Source organism: Haliotis rufescens, unplaced genomic scaffold, assembly GCF_023055435.1.
Source record: "Haliotis rufescens isolate VD_foot unplaced genomic scaffold, xgHalRufe1.0.p SCAF_32, whole genome shotgun sequence".
Classification (NCBI taxonomy): domain Eukaryota; kingdom Metazoa; phylum Mollusca; class Gastropoda; order Lepetellida; family Haliotidae; genus Haliotis; species Haliotis rufescens.
In genome coordinates this window covers 4,872,853-4,900,017 of record NW_025964024.1, presented here as the reverse complement: position 1 = coordinate 4,900,017, position 27,165 = coordinate 4,872,853, and the positions used below count along the sequence as shown (strand labels likewise).

Genomic DNA, 27,165 nt, shown 5'->3' with positions numbered 1-27,165 from the left:
CAGGGGGTTTACACTCTGAAATACCATAATGCTGACATAACAACAGATAATGTAACTGATAATAATAACAATCAAACTCGCAGACGAGGACGAGTTTGTTTATTTTAATTATTAATTACACGGTCCTGTTGTTCAATACGGACATAGGTGAACATTCAACTGAAGCGAGAGCAACTTATGAATGACTTTCACTAAGGAAAGAAGTCCATCATCACCATGGAGTAGCCAATCACGGGCCTGGAATTCTATCTCACACATATGTTTGATACCAGTTATCTCAAATGGGTTTCTCACCCACAGGTGTTTAAGAAAGTGATTTCTGTGTCAACGTTCACTGCACTCTACAAATTAGTAAACCCATCAGCTTTCTCATATTAATTTTATTATTCACACATCAGAGAAACGAAAAGAATTTAGTTCCTAGATAGAAAACTAGCATACCTCAAAGGTGACAAAATCATGCCTTGTCATGTTGAGTTCAACTTATTTTCACCGTATCCGAGGCAACATCCTCTTCAGTTTCACACACTATCCCTACACACAACCACTATCATACTTTGGTGCCATCCGTCTCAGAGGAAGCTTTCAACATTGTACTGTCACCGCCTTTAATCTGAACAGGCTCCCTCCTACCTAAACTGTCCATCAGTTTCGGATGCTTGTCCAGCAAAGCTTTAGGCAGATGCATATGGAACGTCTGAAAGTATTTGAGTATTTGTTGTACATGTACTTCGTCCAGCTTGTATTCATGTGCAATCTGAGAGGACTTGTAGTCCTGCGGCGCCGACTGATGCTGAGTGATGAACTGCATTGCCTGGCGTATTGACGTCCTTCCGGCTGGGATTCTCTCGGGCTCAAGAAAACCAAATTCTGGGTCTTCCAACTTATCTCTGCTTTCTGGCTTGGGCCTTGGCTTTGATTTGATCTAAACAAACAAATTACAAACATTAAATAAGCTTGATGGGGGGAAAGCCCGTAGTGATGCAGGTATGAGACGTTTACCAGATCGGTAAAGCCCATGAGCATGGGTATGGTGCTGACAAACCTTGAAACATAATTGGGGTTTCTGTAATGGTCAGAACATATTAGGGCTGCAACGAATACACTATGAGGCGAATACAATTCGTATCACGAATATAGAATACGAATATTAATTCACGAATACAATAACAAGTCAGCAGTTGATGTATTATTTGTTAAATTCAGTGAAACATTAACAACATAAATTATTCACAGTGGTTTATTAATTATTGATATGTTATACATTTATATACTGCGCTTATCCAGGTACTAGTTTCTGCTCAAATGCTACAATGACCAGTGACCACAATACTGTCAAATTAAATACTATAAGAGTGTTATCTTTGAAGAAATCTATGCATATAATATGTTCTTATGGATATTTTTAGGTACAGGGTATGTACATGCACATGCTTGCATATTCAAAAAATTTCGATTCTAGTGACCACGAATAATGAATTCAATTCATGGATGGATACGGTTCGATTCACCGAATATGCGAGTGAATTGTAACAGCCCTAGGACATATACAACCAATTTATTCATTTTGCAGAAGGCACTACATTGTTGATTTGAGTTTCACATATTTCAAACAGAATGTTTCAGGTGTCCTGCTCTTTGGGAAGTGGATATGGTTCTTAGCCAATCTCATTAAAATCAGATCTTAGCTTTCGCTACTGCTAAACAAAGATCTGAGGACATCCCATTACAGGTCACGTCAGAACGACCTTTCACGAATTTTGACCGACCAATGAAATGACCGACAAGAAATCTACATTAGCCAATCAGAAGGCAGCTTTCTCGAGCTTTATGACACTAGTTTCAAACAGGTGACTATGCTTCGAAACACATTTTGACGTATTCTCGATTAAAAAAATTAAAACTGATAAGAAGAATATTCTGGAATGGCTTATAGATGGCTTAGATTGTATGGATATAATCATAAAACCCGTAACTGTCGTTTGGAATACTCCATGTTAAATATTTCGTGGTTGCATGATTAGAAAACACATTTCGACTGTCACTTTCATGATCTGGTAAGCGACGCTCTGATTGGTTGGATGAAAGGTCGTTCTGACGTGACCCTTAATGGGATGTCCTCAGATCTTTGTTTAGCGACAACGAGAACTAAGATCTGATTTTAATGAGATTGGGTTCTTAGCCTTAGCAATATTCAAGTCATGTCAGGGTTGGGACACAAGAATGGGCTACACACATTACACACACTACCCTTGAGGGGAATCAAACCAGGGTCTTCAGCATGACATTAGCATTTCTTGAAAAAGAGGTCTGCATTGCACTACCTCTGAGGTTCCTGCTGCTTTGAACAATAATGTAACCTTAGGTTCCGGGTACGTTACCCTTCTACCTATGGTCACTTCTACTTATCAACTACTCCTTAGTTCTAGGGATGATGTAGCTCTCTCAAAATCACAAGTCCGATGGTTTGCTCCAGTCCTTTTTATTTATGATAGAGTTAATCATAAATACACACACATGGTCCTCAGATATATTCTTGTTGTTGCCTGATATAAATACAACACATACCTAGATGATGGTTGAAGAGCCTGATGGTTTTTCTGATGAACGTTAACTCTACTTCTTTTCTGACTCGGGATCCCAAAACCACAGTGAACCGTTCTGTTCAGCTGTATGCTCCCGACTCCCCGCACCACTCTCGGACGACTCACAAAATACTATCGATGATAATTTTAGCTCCTCCCTCCAAAATCACATTTGACATCATGAGAAATGAGTCATAATGGTCATTCCCCAATTTCCATAGTAAATAGTTTTACAATCAAGCTTTTCGAACTAACCAATTTGATTACCTCTTTAAGTCATTGGTCAACTTGGACATACTCATCTTATCAAATTCCCTCAGCTACTTCTGCCAGATTGGAAGACACCGAAAAAGATACTTATTCATGTTATTTAGACATTCCAATCAGGCAGTAGTACTCAGAAATGTTTGATCACCACAAGTCTAACCATTTTGTTCCATCTATCTATCTCCCTTCTGACATTCCCATTTCAAGACCAATTCTACTAATTCATTGTACTAATGAAAAGTTTATACTCTATCACTTAAGAGAAGCAAAACCCATAATCACTTGCCCCCGGGGTGATGCCTCACACTGCTCAATCACTTCTCTCACATGCGTCTATATGTTACCCAAAAGCTTAGTTTAGTAAACTACATTTTAAGTAAATACCAAAAACCCTTTTTCTAAAATACCCTGGTTATATAACTTTGGTAACACCCAGCATCTCAGCTTAGTAGGGTAGAGAGCCAAGCATTGTAGAAAGTCTTGTGGAAGCTGATGCAGTTGTACAATGTTGTGAGGACTTATTCATGTGGAAACAAATAATACTTTATAAAACAAAAGAAACGAGAAAGCTCTAGTTCTCTGGATCTTTTGCACAATGAGCAATCACCTTAACCATCATCTCTACAACATGTATAAGGAAGCTCATCATCAAAAGCTGTAATTTTGCTGATGCGGTGCAAAGCAATATTTACTTTTCATTCATTCTACAAGGAAGTAGAGATGTCATTTTGAAACGCTTACCATATTCAACGTAATAAGCGCCCAGGGCGCTCTCAAAATTAGAAATAGGGGGCTCTTATTAGAATATAATTTTGGTGAAAGAGTCGAAAGATCGTTAATTTTATGGTTTCTGCTGACAGCCTGAAATAATACAAAAGAAAAATCTGTGTGTATTATACACGACAGATATATTTTTCCAGAATTTATTTGCCCGTAATTAAGGGTGCATATAACAGACGAGTGCATATTATGCACGAATAAATGTACCCGAATTGTGTACATCGATCAGTCGGAAGGGTGCTAATTGGGATTGTTCACTAGCCAATATATTAGCAAATATCGCTGTGGGCGCTTATTACGTCGAATACGGTAAGTGGATTTCATGGCAGAGTGCAAACCAGTCACTGAAAGTGTAAGCATCGAGCATAAATATGTATATATAAGATCAACATAGATAAACCAGTTAATGCTTATGGGTGCTGCGATATGAGAAATAATCCTGATGGGTGCCTGCCTACCTCTGGGGGAGGTCCATGGGAGTCTAACTGCAGCTTCCTCATGTTGTCAACCAGCTTGCCATGCTTGGTTTTCTGAGCTGTCAGGTATTCCGGATGGTCTGAAACATCATTGGTACATGTCTCTAGATGAACGTTCTTCAACGTGCACTCTGCCAAAGCATTTGAACACAAGTGCAAAATCAGCATCTGCCTATTTGGAAATTAGAATGTTACTGTTATTCACTGGTGTTGGTTAGTTAAAGGGGCACTGATCTAACGCAATTCCCCGGACTGGTTGTTGCCTTTGTTATTGTTTTTTCCCCCGTGAGTACCCGGATGAAACGCAACGCAACTGAGCGTGACCAGAGACTGGGCTACCGTCTGCAAGGAAAGCTAAATAAACTTGGAGGCTGGAGGCAATATTTGTTTTACGCATTTTTGCATAAACACTGATTGGTTAACTGTGATCTATACAGATTTCGACAAAGGGCGCATGTTAATTAATTTCTTCAGCCTAAACAAACAGACAAAAAGAACGGCGGAGCTCATCGGATGTCGTTATTTGGAAATACCCCAGATGGTTATAGTTGAAAAAAGTATCCATGCAGTGAAAGCATTTTCGGATTTCGGATTGCGTTGATAATACGATTACTACTCCCTTGTTGTCATCCACGTTTTCTCGTCTAACTCTACACTTGTGTATTTGTCGTCATTCACTTGATGCTCAGTTAATGAATTTATTACAGGTACAATTAGTGGTAGCACCACTTAGATTACCTGACAAAGGTTCCCATTTGGCATTTATTGTGTCTGGGGTAATTATTCAATCTAAATCCACGTTTGAGGTGAGGTGAAATGTGTGTTATGTAATATGCACGTGGCAGCCCAGCAATAGATGAATGATCAGTTGATTTATTTTTTTTTGTAAAACAACGGATCGTTCCTAGTCATCAAAGGATTAACAGAAAATACGTTGATTGATTAATCACTGTTATCTTGCACAGTGGATATGTCAAAAGTGAGTGTTTACATGTCTAGGTTTACTAAAACAAAGCGAATACACTCATATCATGGCGTGGAGTGCCAATGTAAAAACAACATACTTTGTTCAAAGGGTTAACTGATAATACTTTGATTGATTGATCATTGTTATCTATCACTCAATGGATTTTTTAGGAACCGTGGACGTTATGAAAATAGTTGTCACGTGGGCTTTCTCAGCCGACCTTTGAGACTTGACACCTATGTGAAACACCTGAAACAATCCAAGTGATCAGTTGAGAAACGAACACGGGTTATAATATCCCGAAACGATATATATCTTTTAAAATATTTGATTGTTACAGAGACACGTGACATCGAATAAGTTTCTTTGTACAGCTGCAGACGAGTGGGATATTGTTCCTTTGTGTGGATATTCACGGATACATTCCTCGAACAAGGAAGCTGCCTAAAATTTATACACATAAATTTGGTAGGTTGTAATTATGGTATTTGCATTTTGTTTTCCTTCATTTGAACCGATTCGTTCTTGTTTCTCTACGTCTTGGTTGGGAAATTCTTCAATGCGCGATAGACGTTGTTTTTACAGGTCTTTTCCTCTGTAAGCGTGTATATATTACCATCAATTTGTAAAATGTGATTCTCTCAGGCAATTTATAAATGTGTAAATATTTCAGTCATTTTGACTAAAAAATCTGTCCAGATTGATTAAGACGATCAAAAGGGCCTACAAACATCACAACAGATTATTATGTAGGATGAGAAGCCAAACAACATAGAAATGTACTTTTCAACGTAACATTTTCAGTCTCTTGGTGATGACATTAAGCATTAAGATGTTTGGAATTCGTTATCATAATAATACAGATGGAAATGTTTTTCAGTCACTTTGTAAAATATTTAGACGTTTAATAAATATGTTACACATTTTGACAGTAACAAAATATACACACTATAAAAAAAGCAATCCTCAGGTGAAATATTTACTTTGTGTTGCAAGTCAAAATAGTGTAAACGAAAATCGCAAAATTACCAAGCAAGTGACTTATCCAAACTTCGTCACCATTACCGATGCTACCCACAAAGATACCTACATTTCCTTATTATCTTGAAAACTGTATTTCATTTTGTTGATCAATGTGACCATACGCCCTTATTACTACCGGTATCCATAAAAGTGACTAATGCGCTTACGAAAGGCACAGCAGAGGTCGCGAACTAGTCTAGATTTCTGCTATACATCCGGGTACTCACTGGGAAAAAACAAAAACAAAGGCAACAACCAGTCCCGGGGAATTGCGTTAGATCAGTGCCCCTTTAAAACAGAGTAGTACAATGTCCATATGTACGATTTTGCAGCGATGCAACTACGAACTGTTCTTGATAAATGAAAACGTACATGACATGTGACAATACGAATCTCAGTCCTTGAGTGGAAAAGACAGGCACCCCTACATATACTTGGTGATAATAAACACACTGGTATGAGATGAGATGGTATTACAGCATTACCGAATGATGATATGCAACAACATTCACAAATATTTTCCTTAGCACTTGTTAATCTTCGGCAGGTTCGGATTTACCTTTTTCTACTACTCTTTTCTATTCTGTCGTTCATATAATTGCTGAATTACCACTTCAAATTTCAAGATACTTTCTGGGGTTCCAAGAGGCGATATAATTAAAAGTACTGACCTCGTCACATGTACGACCATTTCGTATCAACAAAACAAGATGTATAAAGAAAGGGACAAACCATCTGCAAACTTGTCCAATAATGGAGCAGATGAAGGATATCGAGGTGCCACTTTGGGTTGATCTCCCTGTTTGTCTATCGCCCTGTGAGCCCTGTTCTCGACGTTGAAATTCTTCAACGGCCTCGACATCTTCGAAACTGCACGTCCCATCTTGACAGTTGCCCAGTGATGAGAAGAGCTTTGGTTTTCAGGCAAAAGCTTGCATAGTACAACTACTCGGCATGTTTCGTGTTTTAGAGGTCATACGACTACTTCCGGGTCACAAGACGACCTTCTGTTTGACCTACAGAGAATAATATTCCTGAAGCTCCTTTCGGGAATTGTTTACATACTTAGGACATCAGTAAAACACTTTTCGGCCCCACTTTTCTAACAAGTTACTTATTTAACCATTGACAAGATAGGAAAACGACGTATATGTATGTTTTCATAGGGTGACAGCCAAGAACAGATAACCTTACCAGCTAACATGTTGCAGACCACTAGTGAATATGTTCAGTACCTTTTTCCAGGATTGTCTTTATGTTTGTGTGTTAGTTTCTTTGTTCGTTGGTTTTTAACGCCGCACTCAGCAATATCCAGCTATATGACGGTGGTCTGTAAATAATCGAGTCCGGACCAGACAATCCAGTGATTGACATCATGAGCATCGATCCATGCATTTGGGATCAATGACATGCATCAACCAAGTCAGTGAGCCTGACCACCCGATCCAGTTAGTCGCCTCTTACGACAAGCATAGTCGCCTTTTACAGATTGTCTATATGAAAACTGTGGAGATTATCAGATGCGTACATGACTTTGATATTTATATAGTTTCATTAATACTTAATATGAATTATTATAAACATTTACAATTTCATCAGAAGTATTCACCTGGTCAAAATGAAACTGATCTACTTGCAATTACCAAGCACCATGAGCTAAAATTACGAATTAATGTTCCTCAAAATCACAATGATTTTAAAAAATACAATAAGATTCCTATACATTATAAATCATGTTAATATCTATCTATTATAATAAAAAAAATATTTTAATGCAGTATTCTTAACTTCGAATCGGCAAGTCACTCCATATATTTTTGTCAAATCATATTCAATCAATCTGTAAAGTATTCAACCCCATAGGTCCAAGTATTTTGTCCCCCAAAATAGAAGACAGCATAACATAACATACATCTAAAATCAAATTAAAATGCAACATTTGCATGTGTGTATTTCTTTCAGTAGAGGGGGCACGGGTGGCCCAGTCGTCTAAGGCGCCGCGATTCGCTGTGCAGAGTTGCGTCCCTTGGGCACGCCAGAAACCTATGATTGTGGGTTCGAATCCCCGATTATGTTTCTAGGTTTGTCAGCACCATACCCGTGCTCATGGGTTTCACCGAAGTGGTAAACGTCTGAGACCTGCATCACTTCGGGCTTTCCTCCCACATTAAGCTGACACGCCACGATATAACTGGAATAATGTTGAAAGCGGCGTTAAACCCAACTCACTCACTCTTTCAGTAGATACAGCCACGATTACACTGACCTTAACAGTGTACACTACTGCCATATGTATCCGCTTTATGGTATTCATCAGATTGAACAAGCCATTATCCAGTAATGCTTAGACCACTGCCTGATGATTCATCCATGGCCCCTCTTTTCAGTACAATGTGTGCTTCTAGACTTACTGTTGCCTCATGCCATGAATAAGTTCACTTTTCACAATAATCACAGTTCACTTTTATTTTGAAAACACTAAACAATGTATTTGAAAAACAGTATGCTGTCAATGTGTTATGGTTTTCATTTTCAATATGTTGCTCACAAACTATACCACTCAACATCTGCTAATGATCAAAAGTCATCCGAGTCGTGTGGTCCTTAGCAAATGTTGAGTAGTATAGTTGACCATTCATGTATGTCAGGTTATTCCAATCTCATAGATTATATAAATACAATCCAGTCCTAAGATGCTCATTTCAATTATGTCATGTTTGTATCAAATGTATTATCTTAAAATCAATTTATTCAGCATGAACAAAGTTCAAGACAGGAATTGTAATCATAATTGTTTTCACATTGGCTTATGTTCTGTAATGTTTCTTTTGATTGTTAGTGCAATGAGAGTTTAGTGCGTGAATCACTTGGTGTATCGTGTTTCGGCCTCTCCAGGGTGCCTTGTCCTATCCAGGCTGCCAGGTCCTGCTCTCACCACGGACATCAATAACGACACTGTATTGTTTAATAACATTTTATTGAAGAATATTGCCTTTTCTTACAGATCCCATCTTCACTGCTCTGTACAGTGTAGCCATGGCTACTCCCCATCACTTTATACAGTACTACAGCCGGGCAGACACACAGCCGGACTATGTACATATTAACATACTGGTTGGCGTGCCCTGCCCACCTCTGTACAAGCTAATAAGCACAGGCGTGTAGGCAGATGACATACACAGGCTATATGCAGATGCCGAACACAGGTGTGTAGGCAGACAGCATACACAGGCTTGTAGGCAGACGGCATACACAGGCTTGTAGGCAGACGGCATACACATGTAAGCAGACGGCATACACATGCAAGCAGACGGCGTACACAGGCATGTAGGCAGACGGCATACACATGCAAGCAGACGGCATACACGTGCAAGCAGACGGCATACACAGGCATGTAGGCAGACGACATACACATGCAAGCAGACGGCATACACGTGCAAGCAGACGGCGTACACAGGCATGTAGGCAGACGGCATACACATGCAATCAGACGGCATACACGTGCAAGCAGACGGCATACACAGGCATGTAGGCAGAAGACATACACAGCTGTGTTTCGGCAGACGGCATACATAGGCTGGCGACATACACAAACACTTCGGCATGCCAGCACACACAGGCAGATATGCAGCAGATTGCATGGGCTTCTAACATTCTGTACAAAAAGTGCACTTCTGCACATTTACTGCCTGTGCAGTGCATGATATATAATATGGCCATGCTGATTATGTACATCAAGAAATTAAATTTCCTTTGCAAGAACTCGAGACTCAGCAAATTTGAATATTTGTGATAGGAGGTCTACAAACATGATCCGCGGAAAAATCTAAAGGATGAACAAAATGAACAGTTGGACGGTATGACAAATGTTACATACAGATAATGCTTTTATCTGTCAGATTCTGTAAAGCAATTTATAAAAAAAAATATGTTAACTCTTTCAGCAATCATTTCTCATGTTGAAATATAATTTGTCCTTGCTGACAAGAGACTTGTCGCTGAAAGAGTTAGAGGGTGAAGAAGGCACACTAAGAGTCTCAAATTGTCGCAGAGGAAAGTCAAGATGGCGTTTAGGAGGGAAAGGATGAGTTGGCGACTTAGATCTAGCTGTAGCGCGATAACACGATGATGCACTCATTCTGAGCTTCACACTGCTCCCCACTCAGCCCTGCTATGTACAGTCAGACATTAGGTCCATCAAGTCACTCTCTAACATGACCTGCATAACAAATATCACTAATAGAAGCTTAACAGTTACCTGCCCAACAGGCAGACTCACCAGACAGGCAAGGGAAGCCACGCCCCCTAGCCTGACAAATGGTGGACGTTTCCATTTTATGGAAAGATATCACTGAGCCACTCACAGCAAGACGACACACTGAACAGACTTTAACTTTTTTTTCATTTTTTTTTCATGAATATCTTCTTCTATGAAGTTTGCACCAAGGTAATTCCTTCTCTGCTTGGTCGTTGCTCGACGTTGCAAGGAGTCCACGGCAGAGAGGACAGTTTACTCTGCAGGAGATGGCGTTCGAAGTAGGGCGTTACTTTCATCAGAGCTGCGTCACAGACAGCAGCATCGAAAGTTGGACGTTTGTCATCATACGGGTTACAGTCGTTGTCGGGTTTGTGTCGTAGTTAGTTAAGTCCTGTTCAGTGGCTTATGTCTCCAACGACATATGTTCATATCACATTTTCTTCAGTATTCCTTGCGTCTGCTGTGAGTGGCCATGTTGAATCTCAGTCAGGCACTTGGTCAGTCTTGTTAGTTATCACAATTAGGTTAAGACGAGAAAGTTTAGCAGATGCTAAACATATACAGGAGAGTTGGACTCGGCGTCTGGGTTCATGAGAGGACACGGATGTCCTCCATCATCAAAAAAACGTCTGAATGTAAACTCAAAGAACGCATGTTCAGGATGTTTTCCATTTTCATATTTTGAGTCCACTCTCTTTGCATCTTCGGAGTCACTATTCCGAAGTTTCTCGGGATCAACAGGATCAAAGTTGGAAGTGTCTGTTGCATATCTGATCGTTGGAACAAACGGTGCAGGTGATTGACGAAGGCCATCATAGTTGATATCAGAGAAGAATGGGTGTTTCTTGACTTCCATGGCTCCGTTTCGTCCAAGTCGCTCCTCAGGGCCGCAGCATAGACGCAGAATAAGGTTGCTGGCTGCGCTAGACAAATTAGACTCTGGTGGAATCTTTAATGTCTCAGCCCAGTTTATCACCTGAAACAAGTTAATATTATGGATGAGTTTATATATGTGTATTAGGCTTAAAAAAACATAAAAGAATTGGTTCTCAGGCAATGGCTCTTGAAAATATAGTGCGAGTGGGCAGTGTCTTTTCTTTTTTTTTGGGGGGGGGGGGGGGGGGGGGAGATGAGACCGGAGTGGTTGTTTAAATTAGTATGCAATCAAATAAACAGTTGTGCAACCAAATAAACAGTTGTTTACAATCAACCTGAGAAATGGCCCCCCTTCATAAATGCATTCCTTGACGAGTAAAATACTTGAATACAGCATTTGACTACCATTGGACTTGGAATATTTCAGGATTTAAATTTATTTTTTTTAAATGGAAATAAAAACGAAACGCGCAGAGAACTTTATGATGATGCAGGCGGTGCCCGAGAACCAAGACTATTGGGCTTTTTTTAGCCTTAGGGTTTAACAATCACCTGACACACGTAATTCTAATGTTCTTATTTTTCAAGACAGCAAGTCATGCTTATAGCCTATGAAAATATGAAACAGGATTCTTCATATACATACACTTGAATTCATCAGCCAACACAATGCACCTACTGCACCAACACAAGTTGTCACTCAACTGACAGCCTAAAGCAAACCCAGATGGCTGCCGTAAAGGCATTCCCGAAGGATAGAGGGCAGTTTCATATTCGAGGGGAAGTTCCGTATCCACATATAAACAGTTCCATCACTCATGAATGAACCCCCCAAAGGAACATAATGATACACTGCCTGAAAGCATTCAAGGTCAACATGAAAGAAATAATCACAACACCTAACCAAAATCCATATTATTTGCACCTTCGAATCACAGAAGCTGTGTTACCTTATATTGCGTCTCTGCTGGCGTGGCGGCGTAGAAAGGGGGATGACCCACAAGCATTTCGAACAGGATCACCCCGACGCTCCACCAATCACAGCAAGAGGTATAGCCTGAAACAGTAGCAGTCCTGAATAACATCTTTATCATCATCAATAATAATATAAATAATAATAATAATTATAATCATTGGGCATTAATATACAACAATAATCAATAAATGAATGTCGCCTACAAAATAGATGACAATTATTTTACACAGCATCATTTTAAGTATATTAAAGATGTCGCCTCCTCTCGTTACCTTGTCGAAGCAAGACCTCAGGCGCAATGTAATTTGGTGTTCCGACCAGTGAGTGAGCGAGACAACGCTGCCTTGCACGTTGCCGACGTCGTTCTAATGGTTTGAGTATTTCACATCTGCACCGCTCGTCTAGAGTACACGTTACTTCCATTGAATCCTGGCGTGCGTGAGTGCCATCTGAATCACAGAACAGGAAAACAAAGTTACAGACAACTCAGACAATGAACAAGGACAAGTTTGTATGGATAGACAATTTGTAGATTACAATTGAGGAGATGTTTCAATGTAGACTCGAACACCTCCATCAAGCAAGTGAAGTACAAGGGGTTATACGTGAAGAGAATTGTTTATCTAATGTGAAAAAGAAATTTGAAACAACATTTAACAACAATTTTATGCTTCAAAAATACTTTCCATGAAACTTATGATTTTTTTGTTTGTTGTTGTTGTTTAACGCTGCACTAAGCAATATTCCAGCTATATGTAAATAATCGAGTCTGGACAGGTGTGAATGGCAAAGAGATTCATTAACAATGTGTTAAATTGCAAACAAAATCTCTAGTAAGAGACATTCACATGTTACAATATCACCGGAAATTGTATGAATAAAATCCCAGTGACATTATAACATCTCCGTATACAATGGTATATGAGCTCGACATCCTACCATGGTTATGGTACCTTCCTTTGACAGGTTCAGGGAAGAATTCAACAGGTCTCGAGTTAAATTAATTAAATATGAACAGCTTTAAAGACTCCTTAAATCAAAGACTAAGAATTATAAACATGATAGATATCAGCATTATCTATCAAAACATTTCACGCTTGTGTAAAAGAACCCTTTAATCAAACAATACCTAACAACTTGAAAAGTCAACTCAGACTATCCAACTTGAGCAACAATGCTGTATCTCAAAGTACACCATTACATAAAAAAAGTCTAGAGTTATCTCCCTTACACCACACAGCATATCTCAGAATAGACTACCACTAGGTTTCCAAAACCACCAGAAACATTAACCTAAATATAATTTCCCAGTACCTTAAATCCTTAAGTATATATAGCAACGTCACAATGGAGGTGTTTATCTTTATAAACAAGGTCAGCCTAACCTCCAGCAGTTACGGCTGGCCCACACAGCTTATGTTACAGCCCTCTGACAATACTTGACCTACTGTGGACAGTCCCCTAGTGTAGTGCATGTAAATACCAGGCCACTGGAATGTAATACAATCAAAGCCCATATAGTCGTATGCATAGCTCTTACCATGCTCACTCCTTGATAACCAACCGTCTTATAACGCCAGTGGGGACTTGTGTACAATGACGTCATACTTTCAAAAATATCTCCTATCAAAGGCATGCCTGACCATGTACACAAACGTTTAGATTATCTCGAGAATTTTTTTTTTTTATTCCATTAACATTTATTGTGATCAATTAAAAGAAATCCTCAATGGCCAACACAAATCGATTATTTGTCTGTTTCGAAGCTCTAATATCTAACTATATTTTTCAGGACAGGCTTAAAGAAATAAAAGAATTGGTTCTCAGGCAATGGTTTTTGAAACTAAAGTGCAGGCGGTGGTGTCTTTTTGCTTTTGGGGGGTTGTTCAAACTCAGTATGTATCCAAATAATCAGTTGTGTAACCAATAAACAATTATGTACTATTAACCAGGGGAAGGGCCTCCCTACATAAATGTATTCCTTAATGAGAATAATACTGGAATAAAGTATTTGACTACCGTTGGACTTGGAATATTTAAGGACTTTTTTTTAAATATTTCAAAATGGAAATAAAAATTAAACCTGTGTCAAACTTTATGATGTTTGGGGGTTGGCTGAAAACCAAGACTATTATTTTGTTAGCCTTATGTTAATTTTATTAATCATGGCATAAGACAAGTACAGTTTCCACAGCTCAACTGTTGTAATAGGAACAAGAGCCAAGAGCCTTCACTGTTATGAACGCCACCATGTAAACTACTGTCTTGGTTGGGTGGCATAAATATTTGACTCCACAGGTCCAACAAACTTGTATCAAGTTATCTGCAATCTAAGACATCAGAGTATCCATATTTGACATTTGTGTTTCAAGTACAATATGATTTGTGAATATGGTACTGCATAGCGACTAGTTATTGCCGAGGACCAGTTATCGCCAACACCTCATTATAGCTTGCTTACGTTATATCCTAATTGCTTGCTTCTTGTTTACTTTAGCTCATTTTCTTTAGAAGAAAGCAATATTTATCAGAAAATGATAAATAAAACTGACACTTGTAAGGAAATATTTACAAAACACACCATAAAGAGCACCTTGCTCAAATACAACTTAAGATGTGACACACAGGTGGTGTAGTTTTGTCATTGCTAACTACATTTGTACCTGTGTTATTTTGTCTCCAAAATACAATTCAAAAACCTAATTCAGCTCTTTTCCAAAAGTACATAACAATTATTTATTGTAAAATCCCTAGTGTGTTAGGATAAGCTTGTGTAGTACAAATGTTGGGAATATTACTTTACATCAGTTGGCATACGACAAATTGATGAAAAATGCTTCTTATTAATTTTACTGGATAAAGTAATTGAGTGTGATACCAGAGATGAATTGCTGGATAGGCATTACTTAGAAGTTGACGGATGACAAAGTAGACACAATGACATTTTTTATTATGTCTGGCATCACAAAGTAGACACAATTTATGGATAACAACTTCTTTAATACTGTCAGTCTTGCTTGACAACGGTATAGAGTCTATACCGAAACGTCGCTTTTTACAGTATTAAAGAAGTTGTTATCTATTAATTGTGTCTACGTTATGATACCAGGTATAATAAAAATTGTGGTTTGTATAACTGAAGCTGTCCGTGTGATGACTGTCTGTATTCCCTCTCTTTGCAGTATTACAGAAATCTACTCAAACTTTTTCCACAGACAGAAATAAGAGTATTTGCACCTAGTTTTTAACAAAAATCAATGTTGTTAGTATAGGCAACTTTGTACACTGAATATTTAAGAAATAGCACAAAGATGGCAATAAATGGTTGCTGACTTAGCCAGTATATGCCTCATATATATGTCTTACCATACATCATAAGCACTGTTAGAGAGAGCATAGCCAATGGGTGTACCTGGATCAACGCGTATATTATGAACATAAAGTAAAATATGCTTATAACGAACATGCTTATAATGAACTGGCGGATATTAAGAACTTAAGTTTTGGTCCCCGCCATTTGCTGTATAGATGTTGTATGTATGCTTATAACAAACTACGGTTATAACAAATTAAAATTAGTGGGCCACTTGAGTTTTTTATAACCGTAGTTTACTGTGTATTCAAACATGTTACGCATATTTCACAAAGTTTTATATTTTCCTTCCAAATGATCATCTGCATTCAAACAGTTCAGAGAATTACAAGTCCAGAGGCTTACCGTTATTTGACGAATCAATAATTGAGTGGGGATCTGTTAAACTTGGTATTTGTTTTCAAGCATCATATGATGACATGGAACATTTATCATGTTCTATATATGAAGACCTCAAAATATATACACACTTTTAAATAAGGGTTGGGTATCACATCCCACATTGAGAACTGACAAAGAATTCTGGCATGAAAAGCTTCATGTGTAGTGTGATGTTTTTAATTGAATAGTGAGGTGAGGTGAGGTGAGGTGAGGTGAGGTGAGGTGAGGTGAGGTGAGGTGAGGTGAGGTGAGCTTAAAGCATTAAATGTTGCGTTCACACAGCAGTGTGCATGCACATCTGTCTGTCTGCTTGTACTAGTCAGGACTGATGTTGGTTTTATAATGCTGAGTGCCAGGCAGGGTAATAACAAGTACAATCTTTTAACACCTTTTGAAATGATGTGGACAGGGGGTCGAACCACCGTGTGAATATTCAACAGGAAGGAGTTTCGGATATTTGAAGAGAAAGGCGGAAGGGTTTTGATTGAGACTATTCCTCTTCAGCTTAATCAGCATTAATGGTTTTACTGTTATCTCCAGAAATGAAAGCATGGTTGTTTTTTTTCATGTTACTGTTTTCGTTTGTTTCATTACAAGAGTAATTCATTATTTACGTTCATTACTGGAATTTGACATAACACATTATCCTCTGTCTGTCATTTGGTCTGTATCCTCATTTAAATGAAGCAATTGCAACTCAGAAAACACATACTTTTTTTAAATACAAAGCACAAGTGATGCCTGTATTACATGAATGAGATACAGAAAGTTCACCCTTTACTCAAAAAATAAATTGCACCAATAAATCATTCAAAACCATAATTTATGTTTCCACGTAGCAAACCTTTAAAAAATGAAGCCATAAACAGAGATGTTTCATATTTTAGTATAATAGCACTCAGATATTATTCATGAATATTTCCATTTCATAAATTCTAGCAACCTTGACCTTTCACACAAGTTAACCAGTCCTACATTAGACCTTGTCTAGACCATGTATGCCTAGTTCAGTCATAACTGATCATAAAATCTTAAGTTATTGGGATAATAGCTGTTTGTATGTTTATAATGTAAGTAGTGACCTTGGCCATCAATGTCTGGCAATCATATGCCAGAAAGATCAGAGAAGACATCGGTGTGAAGGCGGTATTCTTCACTAAACAGCGCTGTGGATAAACGTCATATTCACTTTTTAAAAGTTAAATGTCTATCTAGTTGTAACCAGGAGCATGCAGAACACGTTTTATAAATATAATTCTGAACATCCTATCAATAGTTTCACAGAAGCAGTCTTTAAAGTTCAGTGCTAATGGAGTGACAGACGACAGACAAAGACCCATGACATAAGCATCCTGCTGTCAGCTGAAAGGAAGGAGCATCCTGTTTCATAATTATCGTGGTGAATGAATTCACGTTTTTCATGAACAGAAGAAGTACTGTTTACTGTATTAATCAAAATGACTGCGTATGTTCGTGTAGCAAGCAAACTGTGAATGGAGTCGTGTACGTTGATGTTCTGGAGTCTGCATTTTCACTAACACACGACCCATCAATGGACCACAAGCTGCTACCATGTTTCACTAGTCTTCCTTCAAGTTATGAAAACTGAAATATGATCTTCAGGACATAAACACTGTGATAACCTTGAACTGACTTTGAGTACACATTCATCCTTATTTTGAAAAGATAAAAACTTCAGAGGTCAAAAGAGACTGTCACTTATGTAATATTTTCCTGAGAGACTTAATGATGTTTTTTACCACTGCAGTCTGCCATGTTCCACCTCTATAACAGTGGCCTGTAAATATAGATGTACATTTAAATAATCAAGTGTAGACCCGGCCAGCTAGTGGTTGTTATCATGACCAATCAGGAACAAGGACATGCAATAAGACAAGTCTGAACATCGGATTCGATTTTAGTCACATCTTACCACAAGTGTGGAATGATAAGTTTGAAGTACCATAGGAATTATAAACATTTGCAACTGCCAATAACCTAAGAAGGAAACAATTGAGTTAGGTTTCACTTGTTGAGAACACTGCTGAGCAGGTTAAATACTGTAATTGCCTTGACCTTGACCTTGACCTTGACCCCAGCACTTTGTACATCAGGAGTAAACATGAAAATGCTCCAGTTACATTTTGACAGCTAAGAGAGCATTTTGGAATCAATGAAAGATAATCATAAGAATTCATAAGGATTATGAAACAGAATTGTGAGTAAGTGAGTGAGTTGGGTTTAAAGCTACTTTGAACAGTAAATGAGTACTAAATATGACAACCATGGGGTGTGTCTAACATGTTTAATGCTGCAGAGTGAGTGAGTGAGTGAGTGAGTGAGTGAGTGAGTGAGTGCATTGTGTTTAACACCGCTTTTAACAGTATTCCAGTTATATCACGGCGTGTCAGCTTAATGTGGGAGGAAAGCCCGATGTGATGCAGGTCTCAGACGTTTACCACTTCAGTGAAACCCACAAGCACGGGCATGGTGCTGACAAACCTAGAAACAAACAAGGGCAAACCGGGATTCGAATCCCACAATCACAGGTGTCTGGCGTGCCCAAGGGATGCAACTCTGCACAGCGAATTATGGCGCCTTAGACGACTGGGCCACCCATGCCCCCTAATCTTGCAGAGACAGACAGTGTGGAGCCCCTCACTAATGACCTGTTACCAGTGATCTATTACTAGTGACCTATTACATCAAGTCTGTCATAAGTAAGATACATACCATTACTCAAATCATTAAGATGCAAACAAAGTTAATTATCTACGAAAAGGAAATATAACTCAACCTGGCACAACCTACTTTACTAATAATCTTCCGTGACCTTGAACGTAATACCTTTAATCATGTTAATGAAGGTCAATCCAAAAACCTTAACAATTTGAGGCCAACTCTAACATACCTAAGTTGATATGTACTGAATTTAAGCCACATCATGTAGTCTACAGTAAACAGAGTTTTCAGTTTTGATTATTAATGAAAATTCCATGGCTACAAAGGCGAAAGATCGTAGTGGTCTCATTAATCCACGGTTTTAGAACCAAACATGTCTGCTGACATCAAATATGGGCCTTAACTCACCTCTTGTCTGGACAAGGCTGTCATGACATCATACAAGGTATAATAATGTCAAATATCCCCCACCCAACACTGGTCGTTTGTGTACAGTGGCTGGTGGCAGGGTGCGTTACATGCCATTAGTACTACATTGTTGGACTTTGTGTCCTGACTTCCCTACAGCCTGCAGCAGCAGAACAATGGTCAACCATGAAAGTCCTCTTCTCCAACATACAACATCCACGTGAGGACAATGCTGGCTTGTGTTCGTGTTTTGACAATGCTGTCATCATTGGTATTCACGGTGTAACCTTCAACTGACATCACGTCACAGCCATGATGGGTACAAAGACAGTGGATGTAGGTCTTAGAATACAATAGGTGTATCAAAAGTATTGTCATGACAACACAACATGGCTCACTAGGAGCAAAACGATACACCAGTGGATCATGAGTTTTCGTGCGAAACGATACACGATAAGAAATTTCTGTATCGATACTTGAAGATACACTTAATTACTTACTACACGTTTAATGACCTACCAATTAAATATTAGTCAAATATCGCAAAATGTATTGTAATTATCATTTCAAGTTCACTACTAAAAATAGCTATCCGTGAAGATCCGAGTTACTTGCCATAAAAGGTGACTATGCTTGTCGTAAGAGGCGACTAACGGGTTCGGGTGGTCAGGCTCCCTGACTTGGTTGCTGCATGTCATTGTATCTCAATTGCGTGGAACGATGCTCAAGACAACAATCACTAGACTGTCTGGTCCATGACAACGGTCTGTAAATAATCGAGTGGACCAGACAATCCAGTGATTGAGCATGAGCATCGATCCATGCAATTGGGATACAATGACATGCATCAACCAAGTCAGCGAGCCTGACCACTCGATCACGTTAGTCGTCTCTTACGACAAGCAAGCAAGCATGGGTTGCTGAAGACCTACTCTATACCGGATCTTCATGGTTTTTTAAAATAAGACTCAGGTATTAATGACTAACAGGTAAAATCTGATTTGACACAGTTGATATATACTACTCATGAGAAGTTTAAGACCACCATAATCTTTCACATCACTATAGTTAATCTGTCATGACACGATAGAACTATAGACGTATGAAAAAACTGGTCTTCTTTAAATCTTTTGAGCTTTACATCACTGAAAGTCCTAAAGCAAGCCGAGTTGTGAGGAGTAAGACAACTATCATGGTGTTAATGTCAGCTGCTGTAGAGCACTGAAAAAACTCTTGGTCCTGATAATCTACGAGCGTGTATTTATAGTTGATATTGACTTGCCTAATATGGCCTCAAGCCCATAATTCAGGTGGATTACATTTAAAAAAAGTGAAAAATGGAACCACAACATCTTAGCTTTTGAAACACTCAGTGTTTACAGCCTGTTTTATAGGAAATGTCCAGATCAGAGCTTGATCATTGATGTATGCTACTCAAAACAAGTGAAGGAACACCCGATTCTTTCAAATTATTAGTTAACCTATCATGGCATGACAGATTAAAGAAAGTAATATAAAAGAATGAGTGAATGCTTTTAGCAATATTCCATCAATATCACAGAGGGGGACGCCAGAAATGGACTTCACACATTGTACCCATGTGGGGAATTGAACCTGATTTTTCGGGGTGACAAGTGAACGTCTTAACCATTAGGCTACCCCACCACCCCTTAATATGAATCATGGCATGACATATTAACTATAGTTATATGAAAGAACTGGGTGTTTCTTAACCAGCTTGTGGGACGAAAGTGTGAAGTGATGCAGGTTTCCGACATTTACCACTTTGGTGAAACCCTCAAACATGGGTAAGGTGCTGACAACCTAGAAACATAATCAGGTCGAACTGGGATTCGAACCCACAATCATAGGTTTCTGGCATGCCCAAGGGACACAACTCTGCACAGTAAATTGCAACACATAAGATGATTGGGCCACCCGTGCCCCCATCAATAAACTTAGACCAACAGCTTGTGAAAGATCCAATTCATCAAAAGGAAACTCACCTTTTTGATAGTATTTGGAATTGTGGGTCCATCGAAATCCGGTACATAAACCAAAATCAGTCAATTTGATATGCCCCTCTTTATCAATTAGGATGTTGTCTGGTTTGATGTCTCTATGAATAAATCCCATCTTGTGAACACTTTCTATTGCCAAAACTAGCTCAGCAATATAGAACCTTGCCAGAGGTTCTTCTAAAATCTCAAACTTAATGAGCAGCCCCATTAAGTCGCCACCAGGAACATAATCCATCACAAAGTAAAGGTGATCCCGATCTTGGAATGAGTAATACAGTTTAACTACCCATTCATTGTCAGCTTCTGCTAAAATATCACGTTCAGCTTTCACATGAGCAACCTGGTTCCGTTTTAACACATCACTCTTTCGTAACGTCTTCATTGCATAAAGTGTTGCTACGTCCTTCTTTCGCACTAACGCAACCTCCCCAAATGCTCCAACGCCAAGTGTTTTGATCTTTTCGAACATGCACTTGTCCATCTTGGCTCTTTTTAATCGAATGTAGTTGGATTCTTTTTGGGTGAGCATCCTTCTCATTTGCCGAGCGGCCTCCTCCGACAACCCTACTTTGGTCATCTCGTTCTCAAGCTGCATCCGTCGATGAAGACGCTGCTGATATGACTTCAGTACGTTCTCTACATGTTGTTCCATGAAGAATTTAAATGCCTGAGGCGAATAATTCCGCACTTTAGTGTCACTTCTTAAGCGGTCACGTTCACGATAATCCGGTCGCCTCTCTGGAATAGGAGACATACATCTGTGCTTTTCTTGTGATATACTAGTACTGGTATCTGAGGAAATCGTTTCAGTGTCTGTTTCATCATTTTGTTCTGATGTATGGTGACAACTTGAGCAGTCTGATGTGGGCGTGGCAGGCGCTGGGGGAGGGTACCGTGAGACGCCCATGGGCGACACGGTCGTCTGCGAGGATATTGCTGAGAAGTGATGACCCTGGGATACAAACTGCCCGGGGGGTTGAGGCTGAGAAGAGGGGGACATACTTGGCACTGGCTGAAACTGGGAAGACATATGTGGAGGAAGAGGGGGTGGTCTTGACCCCATGTGTGCCTGGAATTGACTGCTTGGGGGAGGAGGTGGAGGAGGTTTTGCGTGTGGCGTTAGAGGAACGCGTGGCGGAATGGGAGGCTGACTTTGTGGTAAATGTGCGTGCGACGGATACCATGCTGGGTAGGGTGGAGGTGGCTTGTCAGGAACATCAGAATTTGTTGAAGGGGTAGAAGTAGTTGATAACACAGAAGGAGACTGGTTGGTTGTCCTCGACACAGGAGAGTCTGAACGTGGAGTAGAAGGCGTGTCAGAAGCTGACCGAGGATAAAAGTCATAATTATGTCCGAAATTTGGTATCTGAACACTTTGACAGTGGTTGGGAACATACGGATGCTGGTGCTGCTGACTCTTATTATTTGCAATTTGAATCTTAATTGTTGGTCTGTGCTGTTGCTGTTGTTGATGTTGGTGTTGCTGCTGAAGGTGAGCCACCTGTTCGGGAATATAATGCCCTCCATTTTGAGGGTTTCGTGTGATTTGAATTTCCACATTGCGTGTGTTCTTGCTCTGTGGCAGGGGAGGTGGTTGAGCAGACTGGTGTGCATTGATCTGAGCTTGAACCGATGATATGTAGGACCCCCCAGATGTGCTGGTAGGCTGGCTGGGGGGAGACATGGGACCTGTGGCTGTCTGTGGCTGCGGTTTTGTCACCTTCTCACTTTTCACTGATTGCATAATAATTGGTGCATGGCGCTGATCAAATGCACGCATAGCGGCAGACACTGGTGGTCCGGCCACCTTCTTAGGGAAGTGAATCTGTACATTGTCCCCTGTCATTTGTGACGTTCCATTCTTGACAGTTATCTGGGTTTCGTTTACAGAATAGTCTGGAATATGGGAGGACGAGGAAGGCGGGTTGCCCTGAATATGCACAACAGTGGAGCGTGATGGTTGGGGCTGAGAATAGGGTGGCGGAGGGTGGCCAGGGGAAAAGTTTATAGTTAACCTGGTGTTCCCATTGCTACCATTCGCCCCATTCTGGGATATTGTTAAACCTTTGAACTGCTGGGTTACTGAGGCAGTTTGCGGAACAGTCTGTGGCTGTCCATTATGCATTATTACTGGAGGTCTGCCCGACGGCACTGGACTCATACCGCGCTGCGGAGTCACTGGCCCACTGTTGATTTGACTTGATTGCTGGGGATGAATATACTGCCCTGTGCGGTACATGGTTTGATGCTGTTGTTGCTGTTGCTGCTGCTGCTGCTGCTGTTGTTGCTGTCTGCTTACACTACCCCCTTCACGACCCATGATCTTGATCATCTCCTTCACGTGACCCTGGGTGATCACAACCTGTTGGTTTCCTGACTGACCAGAGCTAAGCACAGAGGAGGGATGACCAATGCTACCCCCTGAGTCAGACTGCGGTTGTGGCCCAGGGGGTGGGGGTGTCTGTCCACGGGGTGGGGTATGCGACACAATTGGCACACGTGGCGGCAGTGGGGGTGGAGTTTGATGACCGTTCATCATCGGGGTCTGTCCGCGAGATGATTCCTGGTACTGGCGGCCGAGGCTTGAGAGACTTGGGCTGTCAGATCGCACACTTGTTGTGTCTGATGCTGCCGGGCTACTGGAGAAACTGGGCTTCCGATGTACTTTATACCCACTGTAGCCTGTAGGAACACAAACACCACAGTGTAGTACAGTGTAGCAACATCACAAGAAGTAGGGGTGCAATACAACATTTATTACACTGGGGAATATACCAATTATTGGACAAGAAACTACAGTAATTTCCCATTACTTATCAAATTCATTTACTATCTTGAAAACTCAAAATATTTCCAAGCAAGTACAGAAACTGGATTTAAATCTGCATTTTTACATAATAAAACTTTCATTATTGATATTGTAATGATTATCATGAAAAGACTATTTCCAGATATTTAAAGTCTTTACAAGGGCCAATTACTCATTGATTTAACATATATTCAACTGTAACTTCAATAATCTATTTCAAATTGAATTGTTTTGGCACTGTCTTTGATTTGACCTTTAAGAACTGTAACACAATTGTCTTTAATTTAAAGCATTGTTAAAATGGTTAAGTGAGGTGAGGTGAAATTGGGTTTAACGTCGCGTCCAAGATTATTGCACTTATATAGCGACGTGCATGTACGTGTGTGTGTTTGTGTGGCTGCTTGTACTAGTCCGGACTGATGCCGATTTATAGTGCTAGCTCACTGAGATACCATGCTGCATTTTAACATGAATACCCCACTCAGACACAGTATACTGACTCCGAGCTGACCAGTCCTTGTTTTAGCCCCTTAATGCCGAGCGCAAGACAGGGTAACAACAAGTACCATCTTTTAACGTCTTTTGGTATGACGCGGTCGGGGATCGAACCCCGGACCTTCCGCTCTCCGGGCGGACGCTCTACCACTAGACCACGGAGGCGGTCGCATTGTTAAGTCATGAATGGTTAATGAAGTGTTGATGGTAAAGTTTTGTCATTAGTTTTTTTGTATTTGACACTTAAAACCCAGATAATTTAGGCTACCTTTGGTGATTCCATTCTTGCCCTCCTTCTGTTGGCACAGCAGTCTGTGGATGCTCTCAATGGCCAGTTCTACACTCCGGTTGTTACACATCTTTAGCCCCTTACTGGCAATATCCTGCAATATAAATACAAGACACTTAGAACTTAATCAATAATTTCACTCTCCATTTCATTCTACAAATACATCAGATGCTCATGATATTGATACGTAAAAAAATTAAAAATAAATGGCATACTTTAAAAAATAGCTTATCACCATGATCCAAATTACTGTTTGATTCCTTAAAAATCTTCAAGCAATTTTACTCTCCTTAATTTAATTCTTGCTATGAAAGATTCATCATAGAGATGAAATGACAAAATAAGATAAAAAACTAGAAGCTATCATTCACTAATATGAGGATAAAAAGTCCTAGCAGAAAGTATACTGTTTTTTCAGAAATATTACTAATTTACTTGCAACAATATATTTTTTCCCATATAATTGAAAACCTGTTGCTATCACAATGGTCAACACACATGATGTGGTATACAAGCCCTATACAGTGCTTCTCCCCAGGGCTGAATCCACCAGGGCGACACTTCTCACAGTAACACATGTCTATGTAAATGTGACGATATGAAGGAGCCTGAGAAAAACTGACAGTAAAATGATTAACACCATTCCCAGTATTGGAGCCATTGATCTCTGGTATTGACACAACAGATAAAGCCAGTATGTAGACATAAATATTGACTCAGTCACTGTGGGCAGATGTAACTAGCCGAGACCTGTGGGACATAACAGAACAGACACGAGGTACGCTGGGTGGGTGACAGTGACTCACACTCTTTCAAACTCTCCCTCCACCATCAAAACAATCAATGTCCACAATCCCAACCCCTTATTAACCACAATCACAACCCCTAAACATCCGTCAATAACCACAATCACAACCCCTAAAAGTCCCTCAATAACCACAATCACAACCCCTAAACGTCCCTCAATAACCACAATCACAACCTCTAAACACCCCTCACTAACCACAATCACAACCCCTAAACATCCGTCAATAACCACAATCACAACCCCTAAACGTCCCTCAATAACCACAATCACAACCCCTAAACACCCCTCAATAACCACAATCACAACCCCTAAACACCCCTCAATAACCACAATCACAACCCCTAAACACCCCTCAATAACCACAACGTCAAGATATCATTATCCAACCTCACTCAATGTTTTTGCAACATAAAGAGCATTCAGTAGAGCATATCTGTGGTAGAAAGTCCACGCTGCATGTCTGGTAGGGTCGCCTGTACGAACTATCTGTACATAGTAATGTTGCAGTGTGGGTATATCGGCAAGTGCCAGCAGCACGTGTACAATCAATGTCTCTAATCAAGTCGAAGAAGCATGGGGCATGTATGGGGCATAAATAGCAGAAGCAAGTCTACATTGTATACGCCCAAATGTTGGTAGCTGAAGCAAGTCTACATTGTGTATGTCCAAATATTGGTAGCTGAAGCAAGTCTACATTGTGCATGTCCAAATGTTGGTAGCTGAAGCAAGTCTACATTGTGCATGTCTAAATGTTGGTAGCTGAAGCAAGTCTACATTGTGTATGTCCAAATGTTGGTAGCTGAAGCAAGTCTACATTGTATACGTCCAAATATTGGTAGCTGAAGCAAGTCTACATTGTGCATGTCCAACTGTTGGTAGCTGAAGCAAGTCTACATTGTGCATGTCCAAATGTTGGTAGCTGAAGCAAGTCTACATTGTATATGTCCAAATGTTGGTAGCTGAAGCAAGTCTACATTGTGAATGTCCAAATGCTGGTAGCTGAAGCAAGTCTACATTGTGCATGTCCAAATGCTGGTAGCTGAAGCAAGTCTACATTGTATACGCCCAAATGTTGGTAGCTGAAGCAAGTCTACATTGTATACGTCCAAATGCTGGTAGCTGAAGCAAGTCTACATTGTGCATGTCCAACTGTTGGTAGCTAAAGCAAGTCTACATTGTGTATGTCCAAATGTTGATAGCTAAAGCAAGTCTACATTGTGTATGCCCAAATGTTGGTAGCTGAAGCAAGTCTACATTGTGAATGTCCAAATGTTGGTAGCTGAAGCAAGTCTACATTGTGTATGTCCAAATGCTGGTAGCTGAAGCAAGTCTACATTGTATACGTCCAAATGTTGGTAGATGAAGCAAGTCTACATTGTAAACGTCCAAATGCTGGTAGCTGAAGCAAGTCTACATTGTATACGTCCAAATGTTGGTAGCTGAAGCAAGTCTACATTGTATACGTCCAAATGCTGGTAGCTGAAGCAAGTCTACATTGTGTATGTCCAAATGTTGGTAGCGGAATCAATTCTACATTGTGAATGTCATAATGTTGGTAGCTGAAGCAAGTCTACATTGTGCATGTCCAAATGTTGGTAGCTGAAGCGGGGGCACGTGTGGCCCAGTCATCTAAGGCGCCGCGATTAGCTGTGCAGAGTTGCGTCCCTTGGGCACGCCAGAAACCTATGATT

The 27,165-nt window shown here is 40.0% G+C and overlaps 2 protein-coding genes across 2 annotated transcripts in view; both read right to left on the bottom strand.

The window, feature by feature from the left end:
- Positions 1-82: 82 nt before the first annotated feature.
- Positions 83-7,439, bottom strand: LOC124147666 (NADH dehydrogenase [ubiquinone] 1 alpha subcomplex assembly factor 4-like). Its single transcript, XM_046518360.2, has 3 exons — positions 6,831-7,439; positions 4,091-4,188; positions 83-925 (listed from the first exon to the last, which is right to left on the bottom strand). Exons 1-3 carry the CDS (start codon positions 6,979-6,981, stop codon positions 551-553), a joined length of 624 nt encoding a protein of 207 aa, XP_046374316.1. The 5' UTR covers positions 6,982-7,439; the 3' UTR covers positions 83-550.
- A 1,619-nt stretch (positions 7,440-9,058) lies between these two features.
- The window catches only part of LOC124147664 (serine/threonine-protein kinase LATS1-like), a 42,315-nt gene continuing 24,208 nt past the window's right edge, over positions 9,059-27,165 (bottom strand). The window contains exons 3-7 of the mRNA XM_046518359.2: positions 24,646-24,760; positions 21,059-23,755; positions 12,481-12,657; positions 12,183-12,289; positions 9,059-11,332 (exon numbers count right to left, since the gene is read on the bottom strand). Coding sequence (XP_046374315.2) covers positions 10,907-11,332; positions 12,183-12,289; positions 12,481-12,657; positions 21,059-23,755; positions 24,646-24,760 — 3,522 coding nt within the window. The 3' untranslated portion in view covers positions 9,059-10,906. The remainder of the gene's footprint in view (positions 11,333-12,182; positions 12,290-12,480; positions 12,658-21,058; positions 23,756-24,645; positions 24,761-27,165) is intronic.

Excerpts from the sequence above, each read along its gene's own strand:
- LOC124147666 (XM_046518360.2), bottom strand. The coding sequence starts at position 6,981 with ATGGGACGTGCAGTTTCGAAGATGTCGAGGCCGTTGAAGAATTTCAAC. Across the intron at positions 4,189-6,830 it reads ATTGGACAAGTTTGCAGATG|ACCATCCGGAATACCTGACA; the intron begins GTTTGTCCCTTT and ends ATGATGTTTCAG. Across the intron at positions 926-4,090 it reads CCCATGGACCTCCCCCAGAG|ATCAAATCAAAGCCAAGGCC; the intron begins GTAGGCAGGCAC and ends TTGTTTGTTTAG.